The sequence below is a fragment of the Oncorhynchus mykiss genome, chromosome 26, assembly GCF_013265735.2.
Source record: "Oncorhynchus mykiss isolate Arlee chromosome 26, USDA_OmykA_1.1, whole genome shotgun sequence".
In the NCBI taxonomy this organism is placed as follows: domain Eukaryota; kingdom Metazoa; phylum Chordata; class Actinopteri; order Salmoniformes; family Salmonidae; genus Oncorhynchus; species Oncorhynchus mykiss.
The window spans coordinates 34,584,767-34,602,487 of NC_048590.1; the positions used below are offsets into that span (position 1 = coordinate 34,584,767).

General features: G+C 40.9%; 1 protein-coding gene across 3 annotated transcripts; it reads right to left on the reverse strand.

Moving 5' to 3' along the window:
- Positions 1-357: 357 nt before the first annotated feature.
- Positions 358-15,776, reverse strand: LOC110506695 (transmembrane protein 41B). 3 transcript variants are annotated; one of them, XM_036964126.1, is made up of 8 exons: positions 15,563-15,686; positions 15,260-15,333; positions 14,597-14,714; positions 8,402-8,530; positions 4,103-4,196; positions 3,880-3,984; positions 3,534-3,672; positions 358-1,301 (listed from the first exon to the last, which is right to left on the reverse strand). In XM_036964126.1, the coding sequence occupies exons 2-8, from the start codon at positions 15,261-15,263 to the stop codon at positions 1,132-1,134; spliced, it is 759 nt and encodes a 252-aa protein (XP_036820021.1). In that variant the 5' UTR covers positions 15,264-15,333; positions 15,563-15,686; the 3' UTR covers positions 358-1,131. The 3 variants fall into 3 exon arrangements, with proteins under 3 accessions (XP_036820021.1, XP_021442176.1, XP_021442178.1); XM_021586501.2 differs by lacking the exon at positions 15,260-15,333 and having other exon boundaries at positions 15,563-15,775; XM_021586503.2 differs by lacking the exons at positions 8,402-8,530; positions 15,260-15,333 and having other exon boundaries at positions 15,563-15,776.
- Between the last annotated feature and the right edge of the window lie 1,945 nt (positions 15,777-17,721).

Sequence of the window (17,721 nt, forward strand, 5' to 3'; positions counted from 1 at the left end):
TCCAGAGCGGTATGACGGCTGCGTGGTCCCATGGTGTTTATACTTGCGTACTATTGTTTGTACAGATGAACGTGGTACCTTCAGGCATTTGGAAATTGCTCCCAAGGATGAACCAGACTTGTGGAGGTCTACAATTGATTTTCCCATGATGTCAAGCAAAGAGGCACTGAGTTTGAAGGTAGGCCTTGAAATACATCCACAGGTACACCTCTAATTGACTCAAATGATGTCAATTAGCCTATCAGAAGCTTCTAAAGCCATGACATTTTCTGGAATTTTCCAATCTATTTAAAGGTACCATCAACTTAGTGTATGTCAACTTCTGACCCGGAATTGTGATAGTGAATTATAAGTGAAATAATCTGTCTGTAAACAATTGTTTGAAAAATTACTTGTGTCATGCACAAAGTAGATGTCCTAACCGACTTGCCAAAACTATAGTTTGTTAACAAGAAATTTGTGGTGGTTGAAAAACAAGTTGTTCACATGCATATTTTTCATGTCAACATTGATGGCACGCAGATCATTTTAGGGTGGTGTGTTAACAATATCTTCAAATGATAGAATGTTCTAAATTATTTAATATGTTCACAATCTAACCAGTGTATAAAACAGTCATAACAATAGTCCAAAAATGTTGTGAAAATCAAAAACACTGAACTGCGACTCTGATCAGTATTGCTTTGACTTCACCCATATCACACAGGTTAAGAGATTAAATCAATTCAAAACACTGTTCAAGAAATACAAAGGAGGGAAGTTTAGCTTGAACTTGTGAGAACCATTGTGAGTAAAAACAATAAAGACAGATGCCTGATGTTTTCTGTATCCTTTCTTAAAATGTTCAATTTCCAGGCATGCAACATTTAACAAATATGGGAAAACAAACCCGAGGATGAGCAGAGGCCAGTTAGTCCTTTGTAGAGCACAAAGTTGAGGTGGCCACAACCACATGTTTTGGGCACAGGAGTCAGGGTTGTGTCAACGGGCAATGTTTCCACAGCAACCTCAGCAGGTGTGTGGGACAGCAACAGGCAGGACTATGTGAGTGACAGTGGGGTGTACCATTCCTGAGCCAAGGGACGGGCTGGGGGATCAGGTAGGCAGATGAGTTGCTGAGTTGTCTAATGCCTACTCCATCTTCTGCTGCAGTTTCTTCTGGAAGCAGACAGGCAGGATAGAGAGTACGGCCAGGACACCTAGCACAATCAGAGAGTTCCAGGACACTGCCTCCCCAGCTGTCGTCAGTTTATACAGTGTTGTACCAGCGTTGATCGCCACGAAGGATGGTGGGGCCACTCCTGACAGTCAGAGATAAGGGAGGAAGTCAGGATTGTAAGACAGCCAAGGCATTCCTAGGCGATCACCAAATATTTCTGTAGAAAAGTGAACAAAGGCTTGAGCTCCTTTTTTTATACTGTGTTGAGCTGTTGACGGTAGGTGCACTTGATTCAAAAGCCCTGCGCAGCATTCCCATTTTTATTTGTCTGAAGAGACAAACTCCACCTACCCTTGGCAAATCTGTGACTAAATCGAGTGCACCTACTACGCTGCCCAATCAGATCAAATCACCGTGGCTATAGAGTTCCATGACCCTGGCCACAGCCAAGTTTAATAGGCTACTAGCCTATGTAAGATTTAATAACTTTTAAAATCATGACCACAGAGACTGTCAACGAATACAGCAAAGAGCTGCTGTTTTTATGAGTGAGTTCATGTTTAACTTCATATTCAGCACTGTCACTGTTTTTATTCAACACTATTACTAAAAGCTGCTTCTCCGTACTTCCGCTCGGGCTGCAGCTGCAATGAATGAGTAGCTAAGTATCGATAGCCCTGCGTTTTATTATTATTAGCAGCTTGTCGTGTCGATTTTATATTCAATGAATATTTAACTTTCTCTGGTCATAGGAACAACATGAATTTGTGCATGAGGCAGATGCGGTGCGACTCGAGTTTCGCCATCAGGTGGAAGATGGTGTTCCCTCTCTCTGGTCAGTCTCACCAGAGGAATTCCAATTCGTAAACTCGGGCATCTTTCTAGAGCTCCGACTTTTGACCTGAAGATCACTGACATCGTGATTTGACCTCGTTGACCATCAATCCAGTAAAATAAAAAAGCAATTTCAATTGATTGATGCAATTGATGCACCACAGTGCCTCACAAGTGCTAAATCAACTGATCTGTTATCCAAGTATTGAAATATAATCTGGTCTGACATTAGGCCTACTGCCCAAACCTCATGTCTACAAAACTGTTTGTGAGGTTAATGTAAAAAAAATAAAAAATTTAAAAAAATAAAAGAATCTGAGCTGTAGATCTCTGCTTGCTTTTAGACTGCGAAAGTGATCTGGACTCAGAAAGGGTTGGTGATCACTGTATTAAATAGTATGAGAGATTCAAAAATAGCTCAGCAATAAAGACAATGCAACACTGTTTTCTACCGAAAAGGAAATACTGGAGTTTGATACAGTGCCTTGCGAAAGTATTCGGCCCCCTTGAACTTTGCGACCTTTTGCCACATTTCAGGCTTCAAACATAAAGATATAAAACTGTATTTTTTTGTGAAGAATCAACAACAAGTGGGACACAATCATGAAGTGGAACGACATTTATTGGATATTTCAAACTTTTTTAACAAATCAAAAACTGGAAAATTGGGCGTGCAAAATTATTCAGCCCCTTTACTTTCAGTGCAGCAAAATCTCTCCAGAAGTTCAGTGAGGATCTCTGAATGATCCAATGTTGACCTAAATGACTAATGATGATAAATACAATCCACCTGTGTGTAATCAAGTCTCCGTATAAATGCACCTGCACTGTGATCGTCTCAGAGGTCCGTTAAAAGCGCAGAGAGCATCATGAAGAACAAGGAACACACCAGGCAGGTCCGAGATACTGTTGTGAAGAAGTTTAAAGCCGGATTTTGATACAAAAAGATTTCCCAAGCTTTAAACATCCCAAGGAGCACTGTGCAAGCGATAATATTGAAATTGAAGGAGTATCAGACCACTGCAAATCTACCAAGACCTGGCCGTCCCTCTAAACTTCCAGCTCATACAAGGATAAGACTGATCAGAGATGCAGCCAAGAGGCCCATGATCACTCTGGATGAACTGCAGAGATCTACAGCTGAGGTGGGAGACTCTGTCCATAGGACAACAATCAATCGTATATTGCACAAATCTGGCCTTTATGGAAGAGTGGCAAGAAGAAAGCCATTTCTTAAAGATATCCATAAAGCCCCAAGCGACTTACAGCTGTAATCGCAGCAAAAGGTGGCGCTACAAAGTATTAACTTAAGGGGGCTGAATAATTTTGCACGCCCAATTTTCCAGTTTTTGATTTGTTAAAAAAAGTTTGAAATATCCAATAAATGTCGTTCCACTTCATGATTGTGTCCCACTTGTTGATTCTTCACAAAAAAAATACAGTTTTATATCTTTATGTTTGAAGCCTGAAATGTGGCAAAAGGTCGCAAAGTTCAAGGGGGCCGAATACTTTCGCAAGGCACTGTATATTCTAGCCTTACCAAAGAAAGTACCAAGGAAGAAGACCCCCAAAGGCACGTTGATGACAGGTGAGGTGATGTTGATGAACCAGTTGGGAAGAAAGGGAGTGATCCTCAGAAATATGATGTAATTGATGAGATGATCTCTGTGCTTGTCTACCTGTAATTGAAAACAGATATCATAACCTGTCATTCACAGTAAGGCTTGGAGGCTACTAGCCCCCTACTAAGACTCCACTGTTCTGTGGGTGCAGATAGACATGTGGCTGTTATTAAACTGTTAAAGTTTGCTTGTACTGTCATATCAACAACTTCCTATACTGTTCAAGTACAGAAACAACCAGTTTTTCCTTCCAAAAGGTCTTACCTGCTGGGACCATTTCTGGGCTCTCTCTGTCAGGTATCTGTAGACCACTGGTCGCCCCACTAGATAAGACAGCATGTAGCAGAAGGAAGCCCCTAGGCCAGAGCACTGGAAAACACAGTGACAGAGGCAGTACATTTTGTAAACAGAGTCTGGTTTACAGAGTCAAAGTACATTTCGTAAATGTCACCACTATTATTAGTCCTTGTGTCCATAGTATACTCACCAGGCAGACGAGGAAAAGAGCCAGGGGGAAGGGGTAGAGATAACCAGACAGGATGCTGAGGAAGATGGATCCAGGGATCGCAAATGTCTGGAGGCTGAGTCAGCAGCATCAAGGAATACAGTTCAAGGGTTGAACACACAGCAGCATGTGCACACACACACACACACACACACACTTGTGGATGCGGTCACAAAAATACATGAAACAAAAATATAAAATGTTGTCCCACTCCTCTTCAAGAACTGTGTAAAGTTGCTGGATATTGGCAGGAACTGGAACACGCTGTCGTACACTTAAATCCACAGCATCACAAACCTGCTCAACGGGTGACATATCTGGTGAGTATGCATGGCATGGAAGAACTGGCACATTTTCAAATTCCAGGAATTGTGTACAGTTCCTTGCGACATGGGGCTGTGCATTATCATGCTAAAACATGAACACATAGGTATTCCTTCCCACCTGGACAAAAGGAACACCTATGTGAGAACACTGTTCACTGACTACAGCTCAGCGTTCAACACCATAGTGCCAACAAGGCTCATCACTAAGCTAAGGACTCTGGGACTAAACACCTCCCTCTGCAACTGGATCCTGTACTTCCTGACAGGCCGTCCACAGGTGGTAAGAGTAGGCAACAACACGTCTGCCACACTGATCCTTAACACTGGGGCCCCTCAGGGGTGTGTACTTAGTCCCCTCCTGTACTCCATGTTCACCCACGACTACGTGGCCAAACACAACTAACATCATCATTAAATTTGCTGACAACACAACCGTGGTAGGCCTGATCACCGACAACAATGAGACGTCAGTTGAAGTCAGAATTGGAAGCGTTGTGCCAGGACGACAACCTCTCCCTCAATGTGAGCAAGACTAAGGAGCTGATCGTGGACTACAGGAAAAAGCAGGCCAACATTGATGGGGCTGTAGTGGAGCAGGTCGAGAGTTAAGTTCCCTCGTGTCCACATCACCAACGTACTATCATGGTCCAAGCACACCAAGACAGTCGTGAAGAGGGCACGACAAAACCTTTTTCCCCTCAGGAGACTGAATTTCTTTTGGCATGGGTCCCCAGATCCTCAAAAGTTTCTACAGGTGTACCATCGAGAGCATCCTGACCAGTTGCATCACTGCCTGGTATGGCAACTGCTCGGCATCTTACCATAAGGAGCTACAGAGTATAGTGCGTATGGCCCAGTACATCACTGGAGCCAAAATTCCTGCCATCCAGGACCTATAATAGACGGTGTCAGAGGAAAGCCCATAAAATTGTCAAAAACTCCAGCCACCCAAGTTATATACGGATCTCTCTGCTACTGCACAGCAAGTGGTACCGGAGTGCCAAGTCTAGGACCAACAGGCTCCTCAACAGCTTCTACCCCCAAGCCATAAGACTGCTGAACAATTCATAAAATCGCCACCGTACTATTTACATTTCCCCCCCCTTTTGTACACTGCCACTACTCGTTGTTTATTATCTATGCATAGTCACTTCACCCCCACCTACAATGGGGCAAAAAAGTATTTAGTCAGCCACCAATTGTGCAAGTTCTCCCACTTAAAAAGATGAGGCCTGTAATTTATCATATGTACACTTCAACTATGACAGACAAAATGAGAAGAAAAAAAATCCAGAAAATCACATTGTAGGATTTTTTATGAATTTATTTGCAAATTATGGTGGAAAAGAAGTATTGAGATCCTATATCTCTGTGAATTCAAATTGGCATCGATAAAATGCAATTGTGTTCGTTGTCCGTAGTTTAACCCCACCACCACGGGGCACTCTGTTCTCAACGTTGACATCAGCAAACCGCTCACCCACACATCTGCCCAGTACAGTAGAAACAGGGATTCATCCGTGAAGAGCACACTTTTCTTTTATCTTTACCACTTTTTCTCCCCAATTTCACAGTATCCAATTGTTTTTAGTAGCTACTATCTTGTCTCATCGCTACAACTCCCGTACGGGCTCGGGAGAGATGAAGGTTGAAAGTCATGCGTCCTCCGATACACAACCAAACCAAGCCGCACTGCTTCTTAACACAGGGCACATCCAACCCGGAAGCCAGCCGCACCAATGTGTCGGAGGAAACACTGTGCACCTGGCAACCTTGATTAGCTGTGGCACAGCTGGCGCTGCAGTACAGCGCCCTTAACCACTGCGCCGCCCGGAAGGCCTGAAGAGCACACTTTTCCAACGTGCCAGTGGCAATCGAATGTGAGCATTTGCCAACTGAAGTTGGTTACAACACCGAACTGCAGTCAGGTCAAGACCCTGGTGAGAACGACAAGCACGCAGATGAGCTTCCCTGAGATGGTTTCTGACAGTTTGGGCAGAAATTGTTCTGTTGTGCAAACCCACAGTTTCATCAGCTATCCAGGTGGCTGGTCTCAGATGATCCCGCAGGTGAAGAAGCCAGAGTTGGAGGTCCTGGGCTGGTGTGGTTACATGCGGTCCGCGGTTGTGAGGCCGGTTGGACGTACTGCCAAATTCTCTAAAACGACATTGGAGGCAGCTTATGATAGAGAAATTAACATTAAATTCTCTGGCAATAGCTCTGGTGGACATTGCTGCAGCATGCCAATTGCAATCTCCCTCAACTTGAGACATCTGTGGCATTGTGTTGTGTGACAAAACTACACCTTTTATTGTGCCCAGCAGAAGGTGCACCTGTGTCATGACCATGCTGTTTAATCAGCTTCTTGATATGCTACACCTGTCAGGTGGATGGATTATCTTAGCAAAGAAGAAATGCTCACGAACAGAGATGTAAACAAATGTGTACACAATGAGAGAAATAAGCTTTTTGTGCATATGGAACATTTCTGGGATCTTTTATTTCAGCTCATGAAACATGGCACCAACACTTTAAAATGTTGCGTTTCTTCTTATGTTTAGTATAGTTAAGATATACTCCACTGTAGTAGTATACAGTGCCAGTTTATTATAGATCTGGCTGCAGGACTAATTTGTAGTCATCTGCCTGCTTTCAGCAACATCACAGGAGGATAGAAGTATCAGCTATAAAAGAGGGGGGGGGGGGGGGGGGGTGGGGTCCAGTGGTACCACCTTATATCAAAACACAATCCATATTCAGAGCACATTTTGAACTATGAATACAAATGTGGTATCATGTCTGATGTCTTCTACCGCTAGTTTGTTTAACCTCTTTCCCCTCCACTCTCTAGGAACATGTTAATGCATAGTGTCTGTGCTCTTGCCAGTATGTGCTAACAGCACAAGGACTGGACCAGCTGACCAGGCCCCAGCCACTGTCTGGGATGTATTGCCTTGTAATCTTACTGGTCATGTTGCTGACCTTCATCATGTTGTGGGCAAAGCATTCCTCAGATAGGATATCCTAACATTTATTTACCAGTAAAACAACAAGGCAACACATTACAGACAGTGGCCAGGGCCTGGTCAGCTGGTGCAGTCCTTGTGCTGTTAGCACATACTGGCCAGAGCACAGACACTATGCATTAATATGTGCCAAGACCGTGGAGGGGAAAGAAAATAGGAAAACTAGCAGAGGAAGCAGGGTAGAAAACATCAGGCATGATACTGCATTTGTATTCATAGTTCATACTGTGCAGTGTTAATTCATATTCGTCATAATAAAATGTGCTCTGAAGATAAGTGATGTTTACATATGAGGTGGGACCATAACATGCATCGGACCATGTTTTTCTCCTCTTTTATAGCGGACAATTCTATCTGCCCGTAAAGTCTGTCTGAAGTGCAATTGACAAAGCTGGAACAGAGTTATTGCAAATAGCTGTGGGTGGAAAGGAAGTCCTTAGAACCTACTGTACTGATAAAGTTTAACTTGTGTGCACTGCATGTCCACATTAATCTGTCTGTTATAAAATTAGGAAAAATGTACCGCACTCTGTGGTTGTTGTGAACACACAATAATTGCCTGAATTAATACTCAAGGATCAAATCCCACTGTACCCCCACCTCCTACTTCTCCATTCATTATCCAGAGGAAAGCCCATGCCTTTACTATGGGCTTGGCTGGCTGCTTTGTTCAATAGGAAATAATGAATGAGAGGGAGACCGAGCGGGCGAGAGCAAGGTAGGGGAGAAAGGGGATGATGCAATCAACAGGCCCATCACAGAGTAACAAAAGCCTGTCTTGGTCCGCTTCTGTCTTGACGCTCTCCTCTGCTGACCCACTGGAATAGATGACTTGCAGACTTGATTCATGTTGAAACAACTAATAAGTATGCATCTCAATCTTCCAAAAGTTGACAACTTTGCAATACACTTACTAACCAAAAGGATACAAAATATAGGTGGTAAAGTAGGCTACTAACACTTGGGTGTAGTAGGTGTCCTTATATTTGGAAAGTACAGTGCCCAAGGCTTTAGCATCATCCATATCTTTGGGGATTTTAATAGTAGCCATCTCATCACTGAAATTAAAAACACGTGGATATCAATTCACCATCATACAATGTTGTGGGTAAATAAAAGTGTGTGAGAATCTGTGTGCAAGGGCTTTGACACTTACAGAAACAGAGAATTTAAAACGTGACCGTCTATATTGGAGTGTGTCATACTAGGCTGTACAAAATTTAAATTAAATGATTCTCATCATTAGCTGTGATAATCATTGATAACAGGCTACTATATAGATGTAATAGGCAGATTTAAGAACAGCCTTTACATGGTGATACTTTCTTTGTTCTCTATTCGACATCCCAGGTGTCTCCTAAACTCTGATGGCTAGTTGCAGGGAAATGTTTGAATTTAGAAAATGCTCCATTATAAAATCAAATCCATTTTTGCTCCATAAAATAATCCAACAATGTACACACACACACACACACACACACATACATGCAATGGGGCAAAAAAATATTTAGTCAGCCACCAACTGTGCAAGTTCTCCCACTTAAAAAGATGAGAGGCCTGTAATTTTCATCATAGGTGCACTTCAACTATGACAGACAAAATAAGAAAAAAAATCCAGAAAATCACATTGTAGGATTTTTTATGAATTTATTTGCAAATTATGGTGGAAAATAAGTATTTGGTCAATAACAAAAGTTGATCTCAATACTTTGTTATATACCCTTTGTTGGCAATGACAGAGGTCAAACGTTTTCTGTAAGTCTTCACAAGATTTTCACACACTGTTGCTGGTATTTTCGCCCATTTCTCCATGCAGATCTCCTCTAGAGCAGTGATGTTTTAGGGCTGTTGCTGGGCAACAGACTTTCAACTCCCTCCAAAGATTTTCTATGGGGTTGAGATCTGGAGACTGGCTAGGCCACTCCAGTACCTTGGAATGCTTCTTACGAAGCCACTCCTTTGTTGCCCAGGCGGTGTGTTTGGGATCATTGTCATGCTGAAAGACCCAGCCACGTTCATCTTCAATGCCCTTGCTGATGGAAGGAGGTTTTCACTCAAAATCTCACGATACATGGCCCCATTCATTCTTTCCTTTACACGGATCAGTCGTCCTGGTCCCTTTGCAGAAAAACAGCCCCAAAGCATGATGTTTCCACCCCCATGCTTCACAGTAGGTATGGTGTTCTTTGGATGCAACTCAGCATTCTTTGTCCTTCAAACACAACGAGTTGAGTTTTTACCAAAAAGTTATATTTTGGTTTCATCTGACCATATGACATTCTCCCAATCTTCTTCTGGATCATCCAAATGCTCTCTAGCAAACTTCAGACTGGCCTGGACATGTACTGGCTTAAGCAGGGGGACACGTGAGTCCCTGGCGGCGTAGTGTGTTACTGATGGTAAGCTTTGTTACTTTGGTCCCAGCTCTCTGCAGGTCATTCACTAGGTCCCCCCCGTGTGGTTCTGGGATTTTTGCTCACTGTTCTTGTGACCATTTTGACCCCACGGGGTGAGATCTTGCGTGGAGCCCCAGATTGAGGGAGATTATCAGTGGTCTTGTATGTCTTCCATTTCCTAATAATTGCTCCCACCGTTGATTTCTCCAAACCAAGCTGCTTACCTATTGCAGATTCAGTCTTCCCAGCCTGGTGCAGGTCTACAATTTTGTTTCTGGTGTCCTGACAGCTCTTTGGTCTTGGCCATAGTGGAGTTTGGAGTGTGACTGTTTGAGGTTGTGGACAGGTGTCTTTTATACTGATAACAAGTTCAAACAGGTGCCATTAATACAGGTAACGAGTGGAGGACAGAGGAGCCTCTTAAAGAAGTTGTTACAGGTCTGTGAGAGCCAGAAATCTTGCTTGTTTGTAGGTGACCAAATACTTATTTTCCACCATAATTTGCAAATAAATTCATAAAAAATCCTACAATGTGATTTTCTGGATTTTTTTTCTTATTTTGTCTGTCATAGTTGAAGTGTACCTATGATGAAAATTACAGGCCTCTCATCTTTTTAAGTGGGAGAACTTGCACAATTGGTGGCTGACTAAATACTTTGCCACACTGTACATACATATACACACACACATACATATTGTGGGCAAAGGGGGTTGAGTGATAAATGGCAGATATGTCAGAGCAGAACTAATAAACGGCTCTGCCCCATCACTAAAATGGCCACCCCGGTCAGAACTACAGATCACAAAATGGCCGACTGACAAAACTACAATTCCCAGAAGCAAGGGGAACCCTCAGAAGGTGGTGCCGACCAACGTATAAAGGGTCAAGACGAACCAGGAAGAGAGCGAGAAAGGGTTGGAATGATCTGTGAACCATAGAGAAAGAGACAATATCGGCTGGATTTACCGTGTATGAGCTGGACTGATTTGGACTTACCTGTTGGCGTTTGGACCTACCGAGAACCCAATTCCTGTACCAAACACTGCTATCCTTGACCTTGCCTGTGGCCTGGGTGTATCAGGAAGGAGACACAAACACAGGTACTGTCCTGTTCGGAAGAACTCTCAATCTGGGGTGATTTTGGTGACAGTTTCCCACTTCATTTGTGACAAACACTCCTAATCTTGAAGAGATTTGCCACAATATATTATACATGTATAATGTATAATATATATATATATATATATATATATATATATATATATATATATATATATATATATATATATATATATATATATATATATATATATATCCACACACACAGTTGAAGTTGGAAGTTTACATACACCGTCTTAGGTCAGTTAGGATCACCACTTTATTTTAAGAATGTGCAATGTACTATTATTCTGAGTTATTTCAGCTTTTATTTCTTTCATCACATTCCCAGTGGGTCAGAAGTTTACATACACTCAATTAGTATTTGGTAGCATTGCCTTTAAATTGTTTAACTTGGGTCAAACTTTTCAGGTAGCCTTCCACAATAAGTTGGGTGAATTTTGGCCCATTCCTCCTGACAGAGCTGGTGTAACTGAGTCAGGTTTGTAGGCCTTTCTCTCACACGCTTTTTCAGTTCTGCCCACACATTTTCTATAGGATTGAGGTCAGGGCTTTGTGATGGCCACTCCAATACCTTGACTTTGTTGTCCTTAAGCCATTTTGCCACAACATTGGAAGTATGCTTGGGGTCATTGTCCATTTGGAAGACCCATTTGCGAGATGTCGCTTCAATATATCCACATACTTTTCCGTCCTCATGATGCCATCTATTAACATGATGCTGCAACCCTGTGCTTCACGGTTGGGATGGTGTTCTTCGGCTTGCAAGCCTCCCCCTTTTTCCTCCAAACATAACGATGGTCATTATGACCAAACAGTTCTATTTTTGTTTCATCAGACCAGGGGACATTTCTCCAAAAAGTACGATCTTTGTCCCCATGTGCAGTTGCAAACCGTAGTCTGGCTTTTTTTATGGCGGTTTTGGAGCAGTGGCTTCTTCCTTGCTAAACGGCCTTTCAGGTTATGCCGATTATAGGACTCGTTTTACTGTAGATATACAGTGCCTTGCGAAAGTATTCGGCCCCCTTGAACTTTGCGACCTTTTGCCACATTTCAGGCTTCAAACATAAAGATATAAAACTATTTTTTTGTGAAGAATCAACAAGTGGGACACAATCATGAAGTGGAACGACATTTATTGGATATTTCAAACTTTTTTTACAAATCAAAAACTGAAAAATTGGGCGTGCAAAATTATTCAGCCCCCTTAAGTTAATACTTTGTAGCGCCACCTTTTGCTGCGATTACAGCTGTAAGTCGCTTGGGGTATGTCTATCAGTTTTGCACATCGAGAGACTGACATTTTTTCCCATTCCTCCTTGCAAAACAGCTCGAGCTCAGTGAGGTTGGATGGAGAGCATTTGTGAACAGCAGTTTTCAGTTCTTTCCACAGATTCTCGATTGGATTCAGGTCTGGACTTTGACTTGGCCATTCTAACACCTGGATATGTTTATTTTTGAACCATTCCATTGTAGATTTTGCTTTATGTTTTGGATCATTGTCTTGTTGGAAGACAAATCTCCGTCCCAGTCTCAGGTCTTTTGCAGACTCCATCAGGTTTCCTTCCAGAATGGTCCTGTATTTGGCTCCATCCATCTTCCCATCAATTTTAACCATCTTTCCTGTCCCTGCTGAAGAAAAGCAGGCCCAAACCATGATGCTGCCACCACCATGTTTGACAGTGGGGATGGTGTGTTCAGCTGTGTTGCTTTTACACCAAACATAACGTTTTGCATTGTTGCCAAAAAGTTCAATTTTGGTTTCATCTGACCAGAGCACCTTCTTCCACATGTTTGGTGTGTCTCCCAGGTGGCTTGTGGCAAACTTTAAACAACACTTTTTATGGATATCTTTAAGAAATGGCTTTCTTGCCACTCTTCCATAAAGGCCAGATTTGTGCAATATACGACTGATTGTTGTCCTATGGACAGAGTCTCCCACCTCAGCTGTAGATCTCTGCAGTTCATCCAGAGTGATCATGGGCCTCTTGGCTGCATCTCTGATCAGTCTTCTCCTTGTATGAGCTGAAAGTTTAGAGGGACGGCCAGGTCTTGGTAGATTTGCAGTGGTCTGATACTCCTTCCATTTCAATATTATCGCTTGCACAGTGCTCCTTGGGATGTTTAAAGCTTGGGAAATATTTTTGTATCCAAATCCGGCTTTAAACTTCTTCACAACAGTATCTCGGACCTGCCTGGTGTGTTCCTTGTTCTTCATGATGCTCTCTGCGCTTTTAACGGACCTCTGAGACTATCACTGTGCAGGTGCATTTATACGGAGACTTGATTACACACAGGTGGATTGTATTTATCATCATTAGTCATTTAGGTCAACATTGGATCATTCAGAGATCCTCACTGAACTTCTGGAGAGAGTCTGCTGCACTGAAAGTAAAGGGGCTGAATAATTTTGCACGCCCAATTTTTCAGTTTTTGATTTGTTAAAAAAAGTTTGAAATATCCAATAAATGTCGTTCCACTTCATGATTGTGTCCCACTTGTTGTTGATTCTTCACAAAAAAATACAGTTTTATATCTTTATGTTTGAAGCCTGAAATGTTGCAAAAGGTCGCAAAGTTCAAGGGGGCCGAATACTTTCGCAAGGCACTGTAGATACTTTTGTACCCATTTCCTCCAGGATCTCCAGCTGTTGTTCTGGGATTGATTTGCACTTTACACACCAAAGTACATTAATCTCTAGGAGACAGAATGTCTCTCCTTCCTGAGCGGTATGACGGCTGCATGGTTATATGGTGTTTATACTTGCGTACTATTGTTTGTACAGATGAACGTGGTACCTTCAGGCATTTGGAAATTGCTCCCAAGGATGAACCTGACTTGGAGGTCGATCATTTTTTTCTGAGCTCTTGGCTGATTTCTTTGGATTTCCCATGATGTCAAGCAAAGAGGCGCTGAGTTTGAAGGTAGGCCTTGAAATACATCCACAGGTACACCTCCAATTGACTCAAATTATGTCAATTAGCCTATCAGAAGCTTCTAAAGCCATGACATCATTTTCTGGAATTTTCCAAGCTGTTTAAAAGCAGTCAATTTTGTGTGTAACCTTCTGACCCACTGGAATTGTGATAGTGAAATAATCTGTCTGTAAACAATTGTTTGAAAAATGACTTGTGTCATGCACAAAGTAGATGTCCTAACCGACTTGCCAAAACTATAGTTTGTTAAAAAGACATTTGTGGAGTGGTTGAAAAACGAGTTCATGTCTACCACCTAAGTGTATTTAAACTTCTGACTTCTGTATGTGTATGTGTGTATGTGTGTATGTGTGTATGTGTGTATGTGTGTATGTGTGTATGTGTGTATGTGTGTATATATATATATATATATATATATATATATATATATATATATATATATATATATATATATATATCAAATCAATCATGTAAAGGTTGGTTGAAAATATGCCTATACTGGTGCCTGTTATCAACATCACAGCTAATGATGAGAACCGTTTGAATGAAATTATTTAACTTGGCTGGTGAATGTCATTTGGTAGGCTGTTTCACAAAAGTTAAATGTTGTACAAAAGTAACTCTTTGTACATGGGTCGGCTTTCTGGAAAGATAAATGCAAAGAACAATTACTTGTCGAGCTCTGGGAAATTCCTGTACACTAGGTACATGACAGAAGCAGCGCAGGTGAAGACAGACAGCAGGATGAGGAGAGACATGCGAGCTGAGCCCCCTCCAGTGTATCGAGTCTCTGTGGAGAGATGAGTAGCTAAGTTATATAGCATACAGTCAGCAAATTTAAAATATCATGATAAGCCTATATTCTTCTGTAACAACAGCAGTAAGCCTCATGTAATGTCTTGCTTCACTTGTTCTAGTTCCTGGTTGATTTCCCCAGAGTACATGAAGCATGCTATGTAGTCAAACCATTCAAGATATATAATCCTTGAAACTGACTACATGTATTCTAACTTTGAGGAGGAACATATCTGCCTATGTTTTCACATGACTCCAAGCTCATCCGTTTATTTTAAAAGGTTAAACAAAATGTATAAATAAAGTGTGTATTGTGTAACATCGTGTTATGATAATTGTTGCTCCATCTATATAATAACATTACATGGTTAGCCTAATATTTTCCTGACTTCATCCAAGTGTTTCTGCCATTGACATTGATTAACATTAGCAACTTAACGTAAAACTGGGTATGGTCCCTGACAGTGGCTGGATAGATAGCAACCTACTAAGTTACTAACCTGATCATGTTAATTTCAACCAACGATACTGGTAACTAACCCATTTTGTCTGTGCTTCAACTCCGTCATACCACCAGCCTTGAAAGCAAGCAACTTCTGAATCTTGATAATCAGCTGTTAGTAACGTTAGTTAGCCAACGGTGACTGACAACAGCATATCCGCATTTCACAATCATCTGGCTGGTTATTAAGCCGGCTAGCAACATTATTTAACAAGACGTTTACCATATCAAAGAAACAGTAATGTATCTTAACGTTAGCAAATCAATTAGAAAAACACAAGTAAATTAGCTAGCTATACTAGCCAGTTAGCCGGGATAGCAACGTCGTTAGCTATACATACCTTTGAGGGTTTGTGCCTCGTTAAGTTTTGTCTTCGGTTCCTCGTGTAACGTTACTAACGAAACACTATCGGCCTCTCGTCTTTCTCTTCGTTTCTTGGCCATGTCCGCTTATTAAATTAAGATACCGGGCTTCTTTCTGTCAAAGAGACGAGAGACCACTTTGCCAACCGGCGACTAGCAAATTGACACATTCCCACAACCTTTCACCTTTTCTGAGTTTGTCTTTCTACTTTTTCCCCACAGTGCCCCTATTGGGCACCCTGCATTTCCAAGACAATGCTACAGCAGCACAGTGTTTATTGTTTATATAGTATATTATTGGCGTTTTTACAGTAGCAGTAATATTAGTAGCTTTCATTTATGTGACTAAGTTTTGAGTACAACATCTAGATAGATGTTGGTTGATCTCTGATGTTATGATGTCATCCAAATCATCATGAAAGATGGTCCTGAATTTTTTTACATTTTTATTTTATTTTTATTAACAACAAATCAATACATAAAGCACATGAGGGAACACAAGCATACATATATTACAAACAATAGACAATCGAGCTAGGGGGTACAATATCACATTACAATTACACAAGGACCTTAAGGGACATGCATATATTTACAATTCTAACAGCTTTTTTGTTAGTAGAGCATTTAACCGTCTTAAAATACAGTTCCATTTCTTTTTGTAGGGTACGAAAAAGTGGTTTTCTGTTTGTAAATTTACATTTGTGTATATGAAATTTGGCCAAAAGAATAATTAAATTAATTACGTTAAAAAAATTCTGCTTATTTCTATTTTATGTAAAGAATCCAAACAGTACATCTCTCCACAATAGTGTAAAATCTTCATAAATGTGTTCAATTATAAACCTATTGATGTCTTGCCACAGTTTTCTTACATGCATACAATGCCAAAAATGATGCAACACTGTTTCTGGGTGGTCATTACAAAAGGAGCAATTTGAGTTGATGTTTTCCTTAAACTTCTTCGTATAGTGGTAGGCAGGATAATATTTATGAATCATTTTAAAGGAAACTTCCTTAATTTTGTTAACAAGTAGGTATGTGTGTGGCAACATCCAAACTTTTTTCCAACAGATATTATCAAAAAATCCATTCCAATAAGGCATGACATAAGGACATACAACATCCTGCTGAAACAAGGATCGTGTCGCTCTGTTGTTGAATGGACCAAAAGAGAAACAAATCTTTCCTACTGATGAGTCAACAGGGTCAATAGAAGGTAGGCTCTGAGGGTCAGGTCTTGACACGTTCCTGAATAACATAGCAACACCTGAGGGAATGGCATCTAAAACAATTGCAAAATCTTTAGGTGTTACAGGGACCTTGTAAAGTGATAAGAATTCTTTATAACTGAGTAAAAGACCCTCTGCATTTACCAGTTGGCTCACCAATAGGATATTATTTCGGAACCAATATTCTAAAAACAGAGAGGTATTTTTATACAATATATCCCGATTATTCCATATATAATATCTGTGTGGAGAAAAATTGTGTTTATAAATTAAGGACCATGACGAGAAAACAGAAACACAAAGCAGAAAGTTTCACTGGAACTTTGTCAATATTGTAATTGCAAAACAACATGAAGTTAAGGCCACCAAAAGTAGAGAAGACATGATGAGGAATAAAATTCCAGATAGAAGTGGGTCTTCTTAGGAATTGTTTTATCCAATTGATCTTAAAAGTATCATTTAAAGTAGTAAAGTCCAGAAAATTCAGTCCACCATTCTCATAAGTGTTCATTACAACAGTTTTCCTAATGTAATGGGTACGGTTTCTCCAAAGAAAGTTGATAAGCATCTGGTCTATCTCCTTGCTTATTTTACTGTCAAGATATAAAGATAGAGTACCATATGTTAGTCTAGAGATACCTTCAGCCTTGGTTATTAGGACTATACCTTTTAAAGATAAGTCCCTCTGTAGCCATTGATTTAGTTTCTTCTGGGGTTTTTTAATAAGAGGGTTAAAATTTAGTAAGCCTCTAGACTTCTGATCCTTTGTAATGGTTATACCTAAATATGTAAGTTCTTATTTTACTGGAATACCATAATATGAAGGTGTCACACAATCTTTGACAGCTATGAGTTCACATTTATTAATGTTAAGATTAATTAATGTTAAGATTAAACCAGACGCT